Below are 17,219 nucleotides of genomic sequence, written 5' to 3'. Positions count from 1 at the left end.
CGGCAGTACCATAATTAGGGTGATTGCAAAAAATAATAAATACTTAGTGAATAGGCTGGGGAAGCATCCGCACACAGACTACAGCAATAACAATATTTTAATCTATCATAGCAAAATAAATATGAATTACATATTTGTTCTACATTTGTTTCTTATGTTGTATTACAAAAGAAAAGGTACGTTAGTAAATTATGCATCGAGAAAAGGGCTGGTAACTCATAATTTTGTACTGCAATTGAGGAACACTGCGATAAAGTAATCTCTGAAATGCTAATGCGGTTACATGCAGGTTACACACACACACAATACTTTAATTCATCACACATGTTAACCTCACACTCATTGTTTGTACTATAGAGTAAAAGCACTGTTCTTGCTGTTATTCTCCTATTATGTTTTTAGAGAAACGATTCTGCCTGAATGACAATGATAATATTTCATGTTCACAAATAAGTCATGTTTCCTAAATGCCTACATCAGTTATGAATATATCTGTAAATACAGTGGGACAATTCTGCTGCTTCTGTTTTGATACCAATGTGCAGTTATCTGATATGGACTTACAGTCATGAAATATGGAACGACTGGGACAAAAACTTTAAATCAGTTTTAATCAATTAATTAAAGAAGATCAAATGTTTGTGTAAATGTATGTATTGCCAGAGGTGGAAAATCCAGGTTGAGAAAGCAGTATACTCATCTGTATGCTGTTCCAGTCACCTGGATTTGCTAATTAACACAGTTCTTCAGCCAGGAGGTAGAACTAATTAGTGAAATCAGCTGGCTGAGTTCATGGGTGGGAGAAACACATGGCAGGACTTTTACTTTTTGACCCCTGGACTTTCCACCTCGATGTATTACTATTGTTTTTTTAACGGATGTACCCAAAAGTTTTTGAAGTACCGGAAGTATTCTGGTCTGCGTACTGACGCCCTGTCGTGTTTGTCATTCCAGGAGGGATCTGCATTGCTCAGTCCTTGAAAATTCCGCACGACCACAAGCAGGCTGATTTTGACAAGATCATCCGACAACTGCTCGACACCGTTCATGCCAAGGCGGTCGTCATCTTCGCCAGTGATGAAGATATTCGGTATGCCTGCTCCTGCAGACCACCACACTCAGCTGTATCTCGCGGTAGAGACTACAATACTTCAAAAGAGGCCTCAGGATTTTCCACCGCATCCTTCATGTAGCCCTAAAAAAACAGTGTAGCGCAATTCCTATGCCAAGAAGACTGCAGTAAAGAAAATGAGTTCATAAATTCTCCCAGTGTAAACCCAAGAAGAAAGACTAATTCACACTTTACATCAGGGATGCAGCTCTTCTGAAACCATTTTACCTTTAGAAACCTTTTCATGTCTCATAGCAATTGAGGGTTTACATAATTATTTTTTAGCAAGTGATTTGTACTTGGGTAATTGCTGTTTACACATCTTGATGTTTATAAATATGTTTATCTCTCAAGAAGCATATTCCAGGTGGGATGAAGGGTTCTCAAATAGAAGGAAGCATGAAATTATACTAGGTTTTTATTTTAAACTTATGAAATGTATTAGCACTTAACACCATAGCTATGAATCCAGGAAGAGAATATTCAGTTTTTCAGACAATTTTGCCTTTTTTTACGGTTGACATTGTTTTTCAGAGGTGTTCTTAATGCCACAAAAAGGGCCAATCGGGTTGGGCATTTCCTGTGGATTGGGTCAGACAGCTGGGGAGCCAAAAACAGCCCCATACACCAGCTAGAGGATGCAGCTGTGGGGGCCATTACCATCCTTCCCAAAAGAGCAACCATAGAAGGTAAGGCTTTGGTTATAACAATGATAATAATCATGCTAATACTACTACTTGTGTAATAATAATAATAATAATAATAATAATAATAATAATAATAAAAGTCAGGTTGTGACTACAGGAATCCAGCTCTGAGTGGAGCTCAGAGGTTCAAAAGTCTGGTTCTGTTTGTCAGGGTTTATGTTACAAGTCTACCTCATGATCTAACTACGCAATGTTAGATCAAACAGCCCAAGGCCCTCCTGTGTACATTCAATATAACACTACATGATCTTCTGTATTTATAGATTTTCAGTATGAGCTGGGTTTGTGGGGGATAGTTTGAACCTGGAAGCTAATCAGACTGAATACTTACATGATCCTAAGAATAGGAACATTTCCCTTTGGTGGCTAGAGACTTGTGTGCTTTTAATACAGGAATTGGATATAGTACCTGGAACTGAATTAAAAAAAGATTTAAATGTATTACAGGGTCAGTGATTCGGACCGAGTCACTGCTCCCATGTTTTTCATGCCCCATTGGAATAAGCATTTCCATTGACCATGCCCCCCCTCCCCAAGCAGCCCAGGTCGCCAGTCTGGAGAAGCACACACACGGTCACCCTCGAGCCTCAATAATGGGACAGACTGGGCCTACAGGTGGCAGGTTAATAAGCAGACTCCTCATTGATATTCTCAGTGTCGATTTTTTTTTATGTTGGCTGAAGATTTAATGAAACGGTGGTTTTGTGTGATGCCAGGGGGGTGCGGGTGGGGGTGGGGGAAAGTGTGGCATGAAGGGCGGGGGGGGGGGGGGGGGGTATGCAGCGGGCTCTAGATGGGGGCTCGGGATGTAGACTCTGTGACAAAAAGGCACCTGCTGTCAGGTCTGCTGTGCCGAGGTCCCGTGCAAAGTCAATTAAATTTACAGCAGAAATCTCAGACCTGGCTCGCAGGGCCTGGCTCCTTCTTCTCCTTCTTCCAACTTCATTAATTTTCATGACTTGCCGTGAGTAGCGAGTGACTTTGCATATTTTGATATTTAAGACACAGTGGGTTTGGAGCACATTCAAATGGTGTACCATCTTCATAATTAGCTGTTGTCGCTGCTGCCTGTTTTGTTTTTTTTCTTTTTTGTTTTTATGCCTGTGATGAAACCCATTCTGCAAATATAATTGCATGGTGTGACATTATCTTCTTGGTAAACTATTTTGAGTAATTTTGAATAGAATTGCTAACAAAACTAAAGACATTGGTCTGTATGTCAGAGAATCTCATGTTCCATATAAAAACAAACAGCTTAGTGCTATTGTAACAAATACATTTAGCTAAAATATACCAATAGCCACACACAAAGTTAGACGGGGGAGTATAAATGGAAAGAATACTCACTAGAAACTTGTAGTAGCTACTGTAGTTCGCAAGCCACCCAGGTTCCACAGAGTTACTGATATATCTTGCTATTGCTGCTAATAAGCAACATTGCAAATAAAGATTGAGGGTCAAATACTAACATTTCATATAACCTGCTATATTCACTATAATTCAATGAAAAGAAACAGTTTATGACAACATAACTAATCGGTAGTGACAAAGAAAAATCAATCAATAAAGACCATACAACTATGCCTTTGGGGGAAGAAATAGCATACTGGGACATGCTGTTTAATAACATAAGAAAGACAGCAATATTTGAAGAATAAAAAAGAAAATCCTGACTGTAATTTTATAATTAAAACCAAAAACCTAATTAACAAAGGTCATGCATGTTTCACTTGCAGCCATTTTAGTCTGAATGGTATTTATTTTACCTTTTCCCCAGTGAGACAGAGACAGGGACGGTGTTTTGAGTCCTAGTGAAACGGAATGGGGGGGGGGGGCGTTATTGTTAACTTTCCCACGGCACAGGAAGGAGCATTGCTGCAGTCTCTTCCTGGAGTCTTTGCCCCCGGGTGTGGGTGGCATTCGCCTATGGAACTGCAGAATGGCGTCCACAGCAAGAGCTCCTTTCTTCACTGAGCGCCTGTGGCTGAGATACTGACCTTCTGTACAATACAAATAAATAGACGAGTAAACAAATCAAAAAACAAAAAGGAAAAAACAGGAAACCCAGAGGGTGAAAGGAACAGAAATCCTTCATAAATGCCTGGCTATTTAGATCTGTTCTCCTCTCACTTCCAGTGAGGTGTTTATGTGCAGTCGTGTGTCAGTGTGAAAGATGACTAACAAGGCCTGTGTAGAGAGTGGTATCAGTGGACTCCATATGGCTCTGCCCCATATCTCTTAAAGCGCATTTGGTCCAGCCAGGGGACTCCACAAAAACAAACAAAGGCATTTATACCTGCTTTGTCCACTGGCATGTGTGGCTTTGTGTCCAATAAGTGATAGATTTGTTGGTCCTCAGCTCTGTGTCTTTGTGTGTGTGTTTGTGTGTGTTTGTATATGCGTGTGTGCGCGCATGTGTGTGTGTGTGCGTGTGTGCGGACTCATCTTCATCTGCTCCATGTGGTGTGCACAATGGTTCTGGTGTATATCTGCACACACAGACACACACAATCTCTCTCTCACATACACACACAAACACACACACACCTTTTTTTGCACATACGAGTCCCCACTCGTATTAACATGTGACTCACACTAACAACCACTTGTGAGAAGCCAACTGCCACCAAGGCTGTTAATCTTGTGAATCAGCGTTCTTTGAGAGTTTGACCACAATAACAGCAGAAAGTATCATTTACAAAACTACTGCTACCTCCCTCTACAAATTTAGAATATTTTGTTATCACAATAGCGTGGACAATCACATTGATTCAGAGACTTCACATTGATAATTTCATTTTTGTACATTTATGTCCGATTAAAACAATACAGCAAATCCATACATGGAAAGACACTTTCTAGTGAGCGTCATATGGAGTGTTGCAATTTACACTCATATTCTTAGGTTCTTGTGTCCTAATCAGCAAATAACTCAGACTGCTTTTTTAAACAAATGACTTGGGTTGGCCATTTCCATTTCCCTGTCTAGCAGGAAATGTGGGATTTCTCAGGCCCAGTGTCCTTCCTACTTCTTTACAAACTTTTTTTTCCTATCCACTGTCAAGCTTATGTAGAACAGAAGACATTGGTTTCAGTGTTTTGAGTCATTCATAATGTGGGACTGTGAGAAATAGCTCTGGATAATGGAGTCCTCATGGTCTGATGCCTACTTTTGCTCTTTACGATATGTCAGTCACACTAATAAGCACAACTAGTTTGTACAGCCCTGCACAGACAAAGGCTATGTGGGTATAAGCACAAAGCAAGTTTAAGGCTATTAGCAGACTGATTTTCATTGTATTGCGACACCATATCCCCACACCCAAAACCAGGACAAAAAACTCAAAACATTTTTTAAGTTAACAAAATGCTTAATATTGCAGTTAAGTGTTCTGAGTGGTGGAATGGTTGGATTTTGGAAGCTGCAGTGCAGTGGATTCACTTCAGGATGATGGAAGCCTATTGGCCAAGTCTCCAATCCCCTGGTAATCTCTTGAAGGCAACCTGTAGTAATGGATGGGATGTCTCATGCAGGGTTGGTGTGCGTCTCAGAATGAGAAGGAGGAGATGGTGATGTGGCCTCAGCAAGATCAGTTAGCATCTCTCACCTCTGCGCCTTCGTATTCATGTTTTATTTCCTCTATGATTTCCGGAAGATTCCCTGACTCACGGGGCGCTTCTGGATGGGCTAAAATGAAACTAGGAAATTAAAATGCGGCTTTGCATGAAAAGCCACGGCCATCACTCCCCCCTGAGGATTCCCTTCTCTGCTTCGGCAAAACTCCTGTATGTGAAAATAGGATATTTTCTAACAGTCAGGACTGATGACTGAAAACTTTTTTTAACAGTGTGCATGCATATGGGAAATAATATCAGCTGTTTTCTACTGAAGGATTAATCCAGAAAGATTATCTAGCTATCTAGCTATCTTACAAGCTGTTACAAGATGCTGATATTTCAGTTGCACAGACTCTCATGGATACCTTTATTGCGCAACAATCATGTCTTTAGTGAACATAAATGTTCACTACCACAGGGAAATGTAAGACAATATGACTACATTTACCCCATGACAAAGGAATCACTGATGGAACTCTCAGACGAGAGGCACCAAAACTACTGGAATTTGCAAATGCAATACAAACACAAAGCTGACAAGCGGGTTGTACTGGTAACTCTGTTTGATTTGGATAATTAGCAAGTTTGCAACAAAGTGGTATGATACTCCCTTTGACTCAGTTTCTAAGCAGCTGCACTCATTAACAGAGATTACTCACCAGATGCTAAATATATTGCACCCTTAATAAGTAAGCTCAGAGAAGAACTGCAGAGGCGATTTTGGGGTGAGGATAGGTCTCCTGCTGCTTTTCAGAGAAAAATATAATATTTAGTGTCACAGTGGGAGGGGACACGTCCGCCCACACTGGCAGAGAAGAACAGTGATTGCTGTTCTCATTGGTGATGGCAGAGGCCCTGTGGGGTGGACAGAAAGTCTTTAAACCTACAGTCACTTGCAGGGAGGACATATTCTGTAACATGTACAATTTACACAAATATCAGCTGGCTGGGAGAGTTAACATGGTCTGGTCCTACGCAGGTTTCAGGGGGGCAGTTTTGTAGCCCTCTTCACCACATATCATTATTTTGATGATGGCAGCAATGCCTAAACTTGGTTGTTTTAATAAGACACCTTACCCAACAGAGCTTTTTCAAATTATACTGTTCCAGCTTATGTTTTCTTATGTCTGAATAAAATTATTCCTTCAAAAAATATCCAGATGCGCAGACTCAAAGTTACAGCACTGCTGTGTATGCTTTCAGGTTATAACTAAAGATCTCAAACAGTTCCATCACATGACAGGCCATGGCTCCACAGAGAAAAAAAATAAAATAATTGAGTTCCAACTCCCTTTTTGGAATTTCATCCTATCACATGCAAAGTTGGCAGATAGATGGAGGGAACAGAAATAGTCATCTGTAAGCTTTTGCAAAAAAAAAAAAAAACATTAAAATGACATTTTAAAATTCTATTATTTTAATATATTTTGTCCCCACAAAGTCGTGCTACACCCCAAAACAGACAAGATAGGACGATGGAAATAAATTTTAAATGTTACAGTTTTTATGAAATTGCTCACCAGGCAACTTCATTCAGGGCAATTTGCTCACGGCCATTTAAAATTGCAGTTTGCAGTTTATGCAATTTCTCTCCTCCTTTTCATCCGTGGGTTCAGATACAATCAGGTTCTAAGACAGGCCTTGAGGCAATCAAGCTCTGCTTTCTATCTTGCTTATCTTCATTTTAATGAGGTTACTTCCAGTGGTAAAAAATGAGCAATGTGGCCTTACATAGTGTGAGTTTCATTCGATGGCCATTTATCTAAAGAGCATGTAGAGCTGAACTTCAACTATGGACGTGCCCTAAACTTGGTGCTGTTAGTCTGGAAATGATAACAGCTATGCTGCTGCAGTAATTACAGGAGAAAGACACCATTAGACAAGACCAGTTGTGGTGGAAGTGAATGCCATTTAGCCTTTTGATTTGGATTTCAACTACTGTGAGCTGGAGGCATTCATCAAAAATACTGAGTCATACTATAGAGCTGACAGAGTTTTCACAATTGTTTCATTTAGAGCAGGAAACATTTGACAAACAACAGAAAAACTGAACAGTGGTTGCTTTTGGCTTTATATGAGAGAACAAGAACACAGTGATAATGCACGTACAGTATGTACTGAGATTTTGATTGGCTTTGAACTCCACAATTTAAAATTTGTACAGCAAGACGTTTCTCACAGCAAGATGTGCAAATTTATCCACAAATGTTTTTTTTTTTTTTTTTTCACCAACTACTTTCACTAACGCCCGCACTACCCCACGCACGTGCTCACTTCACTCAGTACGCTGGCCTAAGTTGGTAGTTCTGTGGCTATGAGACAATCGCTCGGTCGGGAGAATGGCTGTAATGGCTGTCTCTTTGACAACGGATGGAGCTTTCAAACCTTCAATCAAAGTGAAACCGCATCATCTTATATTTGTACTATTCCATTAATATTCGGGAGGAGCTGATAAAAAAAGGCTGTGGTCAACATGGGCACACGTGATGACTTGAAACACTTGAATGTCATGCTGTAAAAGGGTAAACAATCCTGACTGCAGTCTGCAGCTTGCTATTTACAACTTATATTTAAGTTGACTAGTTAGCGTGGTGATTTGCACACTTATCGAATACAGTCGCAATTAAAGTTACATCCCTCAATAAGATATTGCAAATAATATCCTATCTTTATTTGTGTGAAGCTCATATTATTTATTTAATGATTTATGAGAATAATAACCCCATATACTAAAGCCTTAAACTGCTGAGCCCTGCTGGTGCATTACCTGATGTATTTATATATTTATTTATTTGTTTGGATTTAGAGGCATTGCTGGAGATCTTGACATTTGAAATGGTATGCTCTTTTAATTGCATCATACAGGGTATGAAGTGTCACCCTTCAGCCGTACCCGCTAGCTTTTTCATCCACGCTGTTTGCTTTTAATTCTGCTATTAAGATCTCGGCTGGAGCGCTCACTTTAGTGCTGACCTCCGGCTGTGTCTGTTTGTTTGGCTACTTGTTGCGTTTTAGTTTCAGATGGTTGTCTGCAGCGGGGGTTCTGAAGCCATAGCTCTGGGATCTGTATGCATGAATCTGAATGAGCAAATCTCTGCACGTCGGGTTATGAATGCTTTCAGTGCATGGTGATAATTTCTTAAGGCTATTATAACTGAGAAAAAGACCATTTCCCACTAACCACCAATGATGTCTCACATTGTACGTAATAAGTATATTATCTCCCAACAAACATATTCATTGTGAATTCTTGCCAGATCTGCAAATATCAGTATGATTTAGCTATAGGAGGTGTTTTAGATTTTTTCAAACCTATTTGCATTATTTTGTCACCTATGTCTACTCTTTTCAAAAAAAGTGTGTAATTAAGGGCACTGTAGACCAATTCCTGTCACTGAGGAGAAATCACGAGTTAGATCCAAAGGGAGATGTTACATACAGTATGTAAAAGACCAATGTGTATATTGTGGAAAATACTCAGTTATGAGCACAAAACCCACACCCACAAATTTTACACTACATAAATGTGATCATAAAAAGGGAATATAGTATTTCCAGTTAAATAAACAGTTAAGTCAAGTCAAAACATTGGAATAATGCTCCAATTATTTTGATGTAAATCCCACAACTCACACCCATTTCTCAAGAGGAAACAAATTAAATCAACAATCCTTGGGGAAAACTGCAAGCATTTTTGTTTATGCATCACATTAAATTCCACCCCTGTGTTCCCTCCTTTCATCCCAAGCAACTCCAGATTATAAACTATGTGCAGTTGCTGTGTGACCTACCAGTGACGATGAACCTAGATCTCCTTGGAATAATGAGTATAGCTCATTTTAATCTTATTGCATATGATCAAATGAGATGTCCACATTGTTCATCTTTGGGAACACTGTTTTGTCTGTTCAACATCAAACATACGTGGAAACCAAGCTTTGTTTGATAGAACTTTGTCATCAGACTGTTTCAAAAGTAGTAATGCAATTCACAGCCCAGTTTCACTGTGCTAATAAGCATTAAAAAATACTTGCATACAATAATCTTACAATTTTTTATTAATATATTAGAAAATTCATTTGTCATCAGCAGGCTGCATGAACAGTTTTTCAATTACACATTGTTTAGGTATTAAATGTATACACTGTGCTTATTACTGTGAGCTCCAAATACAGCCTAAAGGACTTTATGGCAAGAACTTTATGATTTACTTATTAGGTTCAAAATTGCTTTATTAAAAGGTCACTACAAGTGTGTAATTATGCTAAAGCAGATTGTGGCCATTCCCGTTTAGTATTAGACAAAAATACTTGCTTTGCAGTGCAAGTACAGGCTTAAAACTGACTGTATTGCAAGGATTTATGTACCAGCACAGATTAGAATTTAATTGCTTAACAAATACAATTCGTTTGAATTTGAGGGAAAGGTTATCTACCAAGCTTCAGTGTCAGCATTCAGTGGTCACAGGCTTTAATTACCACTCTAGCTGATTTTTAACTAAATTAAGGGGGCAAAAAGTGTATGGAAAAGGAACTTCCATAAGTGTGCGAGAAATAAATTGCAGGCTATCGATTCAGGGCATGGCTGTGTTCGTTCATTTCCTCCATACACTGTTCTTGAGCGGACACAGTCCGGGCTTTTAATATCCTGATGGATGAATCGCTGTCTGTCAGGTGGAACGTCTCATCGTGCTCCAGCTTGCTCCAGCTAAGCACTAAATCGATCTATTATTATTAATTTATCAATGACATCACAGATATTTCCTTGTCTTTTTCCAAACCCGAATAATCAAAATCTGCGGCACAACTCAGCCCGATGATGTGTCCTTGCTTGGCATAATAATGTGACTGAAACATTTTGTGGCCTAAGCTCTGGAAAGGAACAGAGGAAAATTCTGGCCACGGTGGAGCCACTTGAATCATTTTTTAAAATTATTTTTAAAAAGAAAAATAGGTCAAATTTATCTGTGGCAGAAATGGTATTTGGCAAGGTCCTCTGCCGAGTTATTTATTTAAATTCTCTTTCCTATTTCTCTTGTAATTTCCCCTCTCCACCCAAAACATACGTATGGAATTCTATTACAAACAGAAAAGTAATCGCAGTACTTATTTGAAGGCAGCTTGAAATAAAATGGGAACATGATTTGGCAGGATAATACCAATTTCAATTAGATGTACTCCAAAGCTTTCTTTTAGCTGGGTACACAGAGCACAGTGTTAGACAGACAGGCAGAAGAGAGCAGTTTTTAAGGTTTTCTATTATTTCCTTTGAAGCTAGGCTACTGGGTTAAAATGTTCATGCTAGACACGTTTAAATGCTTTTCTTTCTGCAAAAAAAAAGATACTGTTCAGCAGAGAGACAAACCCCATGTGTCCTTTGGTATGATACAAGGTTACAATCATGTTTTCCCAACTTCACTGCCTGAAGGAGATAAAAGCTAAAAATAGGAGTAAAATTGGGGGCCATAGTTCTTTTTTAAAACATTTTACGGCTATGCTGCATTAATTTCAAGAGGCCATGTAACCAATTCATGTAAGTAGTGCAATGCCTCATACCACAGTCTGAGTAACTTTATGCTTCTAGTTATTTTGCATAATCTACCTGGTTTGTTCCATCAAAAGTAGTTGATCTGAAATGACTCAGGCTGGTGTCTCAGGCTAACTGCTGCTGCTGATGTCACACTGTAAATGCATGTCACCCCATCAGACACAGTCATTTGTGGGCTTGTGGTGGGCAAGCAATGTACCACAGTTTTTATAATTTATTTAAATATAACAAGAAGATAAATTAACACAATTGTGGAAAAACTGCATGCATTTTAGGCCCATGTCCAAATCAAAACACTTCGCATTGACTGTCGCTCAGTGGCAGAATTCTCTCAGAGGAGGTCAAGTTTTGGACTGTGTCTCCATTTCTGGGTTATGCATGAAAATTGAGTCTCAGTGTTGTTACAGGGTGGCCTGCTGTATTGAAACCTGTCTGTAAGATTGAGTATCCCCTCTATGGAGCTAATTAAGGTGCTAAATCTTGCATTTTTCTCCCCATAGCTGACATTTTATCTCAATTAACCTTTGAAATCCGCACACAGAGCTGGTCTGAGTTTCTATTTCAGTTTGAGAATTGCAGTGTTTTTTCTGAATTGCAGTTTTTTTTTTTTAATGCAGGTTTAGAAATAAATACAGCAAAACTCAGCTCTTCCACTTGATTGGCCAAGCCTTGATTCCTGTGTCCAAAGTTGTCTTGTGTAACCCTAAAAATAAGCCAATAATAAACTGTAGAAAGTTATGTCTTTCCTGCCAGATGCCCCATAATCATTCCTGTAAATAATTTGTGCTCTAGATAATTTCAAATATTTGCTTTTTTAAAGCAGCAGATTCCTTCCTCTCGGGCGACGCAGCCTTCGTTCTGCATGCTATCCTTCTGCACAGCTGGATTTTTATTGGCAGTAATTCAGGTTAAGTATCTCTCCCTTGGGTAGAGCAGCATAGCCCCAACCTATAGCCTTGTGGCAAGGAGCCAAGACCCTTCTCTGCATGACCAAAGTTGCAAAAACAGAGGGAGATCTCACTGGGTGCATTTATACAGTACATTAGTATGCAGCTTATAAACCTATCCATTCTTTTATATTTGTGAATTTTATTTATTTATATGTATAGTGCTTTGCATTGCTGCCACCTGAGATTTATAGAAATGTACACCAATTAATGGAGGTATTTGAATCTCACTCCATGAGTATTTATATAGTCATACATCCCCATAAATATTTTTGCTTCCTGTGCCCATTTGTTGATTCACCATTTTCAGAAATGTGTGGCATGTGCAAGGTTGGGATGTACCAAACAGCCCGATTTAAAATGAAGCTTTTTCTGAATGGCTTTCAGAGTGAAAGACAGTGGTTTTCTCTGTGAGACTTTCATGCACAGAAATTGATGCATTATTATTTTTGGCCAATAAAGCCTACAATTGGCTGGAATTATTCCAGCCTGACAAGCCCTGATCAAACCATGCCATTCACTGGTGCAGGACATACAACTGTTCTACACAGCAGCTGTGGGTGAAATCCAGTGGTTTTTAAAAAAATATATATTTTAAAAAAGAAAAATAGGTCAAATTTATATGTGGTAAAAATTGTATTTGTCCTCTGCTGAGTTATTTATTCAAATTCTCTTTCCTATTTATCTTATAATTTCCCCTCTCCACCCAAAACATATGCATTGAATTCTATTACAAACAGAAAACTAAATGTGTATAAATGTGGCATAGTTTTCTAGTGACCTTGTTTTAAAGTAGGTAAACCAGTAAACTAAGAACTCAATACTGTTTACTTTAGCAACAAGGACCTAGGGCAGCGCTTCTCAACTCCAGCTCCTGTGAGCTGCAGTGTCTGCAGGTATTTGCTCCAGCTATGCACTACACCACATGATTTCACTAATGATTTTACCTCTTTGGTTCAGGAAGTAAGCTCATTAGTGAAATCAGACGCTGAGGTCCAGGATTGGCACACAAACCTGCAGACGCTGCAGCCCGCAGGATATGAAGTTGAGGAGCCCTGACTTAGTGCATTCAAGGTCAGAATGCAAGGGACTTGTGTAGCCAATCTGATGCAGGTTGTGAGCAGGAGGAAAGCCAGTTTACTGGGGAATTGTTCAGGACTCTGGGGTTAACACCCCTTCTCTTTTTAAAAGAGCAGTGGGGTCTTTGATGACAACAGTGAGTCAGGACCTCAGTTTAACATCTCATCCAAAAGACAGCACCTTCTACAGCACAGTGCCCCCCATCAGTGTGTTGGGGCAATGGATTTTATCTTTGGTCCAGTGAGAAGAGTGCCCCCTAGTGGCCCAATACTTCTTCCAGCAGCAAGTTTGTTCTCCCCGATCACCCATTCAAGCATCAGGGTTAGTCCTGCTGATCTCCTGCAGTTTGCCATGAGATTGGTGCTGGGAGGTAAAGAAACATGTTCTGGTGGTATGGAAGTATTCTCCCCATTGAGCCATTGGCCTTACTGAAAATGCATTGGACAGCAAATTACGTATAGGAAAGCCCCTGAGATGGAACAAGAATAGAGGTCATTAACAACAGTTAATTGTTAATTGTTTGTAACTAAAAAAAATAAATAAAAAAGTGATACCAAAACAATTAAGTTTAAATAATTTCAATATTTTATTGATGGGAATTGTCATTTGAATTACTGTAGCCTTTAATGTTAACTCATTTTTCAGCTATAAATCTTTGTTTAAATTAACTGATAATCAAAGCAGCAGTAATCAGGATCTCATTATGCTGGCATTTCAAACAGCTTTCCCTTTTCAGTGAGGCACCATCTTTCGCAAGCCATTTGATTTTTTCTAGCAAACTATTTGATTTGTCTCTTTGTTCTCACTGACTCACAAATAGATTGTGAGATTTCCTTCTTCGCAGATTCCTACATCAAAGTTTCAGCCATGTTGCTGTACTTAGTCAGGGGTGATACTATCGCCTCTTGGGTTTTCCTCTCTTGTGCTAGCTGCTAATTAGACACATCTTACAGTCTTTCGAAAATTTTAAATATTGTATTGCACAGCAAATCAGTGTTTTTTGTTATTATTATTATTACTACATTTTGTTCCATAACAGTGAGATGCAAGAGAATATGAGAACCATAATGTACAAAAGTGAATTTACCAATATCATATATTTCTTGTCTTCTTTTAAGCGGTGTTATACTTATACTAATGTGTGGCTCTTCCCAGTTCATCTAAAATTAATGAGGTGGTTGAGTCTGATATGCGATCCAGCACTATGACCTGCCAAAATATAACTTTCAGATGTTCAGGAAATTGCACATCCAGGAGGAAATTAATAACTTCACATTAGTTCAAGCTTTTTATTAATTTATGTCACAAGCTACTTTTTTTATTTCCGAAAGCAGCAACCGGAACCTGAACAAACAATGAAATTTAAAACTTGGGATCAGGGCTGTAGGAAAAAAAACATAAACATAGTATGTATTGTATAATAATAATAATAATAATAATAATAATAATAATAATAATACATTTTGTATTCTGGTTTCCCATTAACAACACACTTTGAAAAGATGGATAGATTTCTATATTCCATTATTTTGAAGGCTTCAATCAACAGCAAGATACATTGGCATCTAAACTCGACAGAAGATAGAGAATAAACTTGAAAGCCATGGCCTTTCTATGGAGGCTGACAAAAGGGCTGACAGTAGCAGCATCTTCTCTTCTGGATGGTGATAAAATGAAGCTGTGCTGCTTTGCTAAATTTAGACAGTAACACTGCGATAGTAGACTTAAAATCAAAGGATACGCTTCTGTGGTTTGTCCGAGTGGCTGAGATTGTATAATCTGTGTTAGTGGAGAACAATACTGACAGATCTCAGGAGCAGCAGATGAATGTGAATATGAATGTATATGTTTCAGTGGCAGAGTGACAGTGGGTTTAAAGCAGGGGTGTCAAACTGAATGCCTGGTGGGCCGCAGTGTCTACAGGTTTTTGTGTTTTCCTTTCAATCAGCTGCCAATTAAGGCATTGAGAACAAGCTATATGAATTTCTTAGCCAATCAATGACTTGAATGAACGGCTTGTGCCAAGAACACCCCAAAAACCAGTAGATGCTGCGGCCCTGTGGTTTGACACCTGTGGTTTAAAGGGTTCATGTGAACCCCCTGAGACACTTCAGTCCCATCAAATGAGCCATAATTTTTGTTTTTCAGCCAATATCAGTATGTTTGTTTTTTATCTATTATTGGCTGATACCAAGTATATATAAATATATATTTAGGGCATCCTTTGTAATGCCTCCTAGTTTGACTGAGCATAGGTTAGTTCACAGTAATTTTCACTGTGTGAACTGGACTTAATGTGTTCATTGCTATGAATAACTGTACAAAATGAGTATTGTACCTTATCGGACCTGTGTTTTGTAGTTGTTCCAATGACCTTTGGTATGTACTTATTGCACGTCTCTTTGGATAAACGCGTCTGCCAAATAAATGTTATGTAATGTAATGCATCCCTAGTACCCTAGTACAGGCAAGCATTTCTGTCCAATAGAATTGTGTCTGCTCCCCCCTCCCCCTTCCCACTGATGGTTGAAATCCTGGAACTGTCCGTGTGTTTCCCACCTCTCAGGCGAAAGAGAAGCACACTTTCAGTCCGATCATTCAGAACACCATCCACATGAATAATCCACACCCCGCTAATGTTAAAATAATTGCACTGCATACTTTATGAGTCCTGAATCCCAGCAGAAGGAGAGCCTTTAACTGAAAAAATGTAGGCTATTGATTAAATGCTACTCTGTGCAGCTCTCCACATCAAAGCACCGTCCTCTCTATCTTGATTGTGGCATTCCATAATCAACTCTTCAGCTGGTCATTAAAAAAAGTCATTTACATTTTTTCCCCAAGGGTAATATTTTCTTTAAATGCTTTTTAAAAAAAAAAATCATTTCTTAAACATGTTAATTTTAGTTAATTTTTTTTTAACTTGATTTTTGGGTATTATTTCAAGGCAAGTAGGCCTAGTCTTCAACTACAGCTAATTTGCTGTTGAGATTTCTATTGAGTATCAGAGTAATTAATGGCATCTCATTCTCAATTCATACAAGATAATATATAAAGTATGAAACCCAGGTTTCATAAAGAGATTTACATTAACCATATACAAATGCACTGGTTTTTCCATGTGTTGTTGATTTTCTTTCTATAGCAACTGGCGGTTTGTTGTAAAACATTATTTTATCAGTGAATATGCAATGACTATACAAGAATGCCACAATCCATATTTGGTATGGCTCTCATGACTGATGTATGATTGCTAAGTTTTGATGAAACAAAAGTTGTTGAAATTTCAACCTGAAATCAGGAGGTTATTTTCCCCCTCAAAAATAGAGATCCATATTTTGCTAATTCAAAGTAGCAATTCTTGCTAGCTAGCTAGTATGCCTGCTAATTAGAGGAAGAGGATCAAAACACTCACTTGCCTCACTCACTGCTTGTCGCCCTCCATTGGCTACCAGCCAAAGCAATAGCTTCAACAGAGCATACTACAGAGGATACGCAAGAAGGACTCTCTTATGGCGTTTTCATAGTAGGTACGATTGCTTCGTACCGTGGCTGAGTACGATTGCCCCCCCTCTCCACTGCCCCGCCGCTCAGCTTTCACATTAGTAACATTGTTCCGTACCCAAGTACACTTGCGTCATCAACTACGCAACATTTGTTTATGTTGTCGCTCCAGTGTAGAAAAGCGTGCAAATCGCAAGATCCCAAGCCATTTCTAAATAGCAGTCCACTTCCGTGTTTTGGTACAGTGGTTTTCACACCTGATGCGAACCGTACCCGAGTACACACGAACCGTACTCCAGACCACCTTTTCAAGTGGACCCGGGCACGGTTCGTTGATCCGTGCCCGGGTGCGGTACACAGTGTTCACACTAATCAAACGAACTGGACTTTTGGGTCAAGTGTACTCGGATCCGGGCCCGGGTCCCTGATGTGAATGCCTCCTTATTCACAGGCTTTAATAAAATACTTCACCCCCTGCCAGACCTCTCTGCTCTCCAAAGCTCACAGTTTTTCACACTTCTCTTCTTCTGGGGGGACACATCCAAGCTGTGTGTGAAATCACATCAGCTTGGATGTGAAACCACTCTGCATCTGCAAGAACAGAAGTGTCCCTGGCCATCTCTCTCCATGGAGACTAAAAAAAACACACCACTTCAATCTATCAGTTCGTGCCTGTAATGGTTTCTTCTTCCTCCTAGCATTATC

General features: G+C 39.2%; 1 protein-coding gene across 3 annotated transcripts in view; it reads left to right on the top strand.

The window, feature by feature from the left end:
• Nucleotides 1–17,219, top strand: part of LOC118211455 (metabotropic glutamate receptor 7) — a 190,862-nt gene that overhangs the window by 97,784 nt on the left and 75,859 nt on the right. For all 3 annotated transcript variants that reach the window (XM_035388665.1, XM_035388664.1, XM_035388666.1), the window contains exons 3-4: nt 955–1,090; nt 1,646–1,800. In XM_035388665.1, coding sequence (XP_035244556.1) covers nt 955–1,090; nt 1,646–1,800 — 291 coding nt within the window. The remainder of the gene's footprint in view (nt 1–954; nt 1,091–1,645; nt 1,801–17,219) is intronic.

Source organism: Anguilla anguilla, chromosome 13, assembly GCF_013347855.1.
Source record: "Anguilla anguilla isolate fAngAng1 chromosome 13, fAngAng1.pri, whole genome shotgun sequence".
Lineage (NCBI taxonomy): Eukaryota > Metazoa > Chordata > Actinopteri > Anguilliformes > Anguillidae > Anguilla > Anguilla anguilla.
Note: the sequence above shows the minus strand (reverse complement) of the source record. Positions and strands in the feature narration are given on the sequence as shown.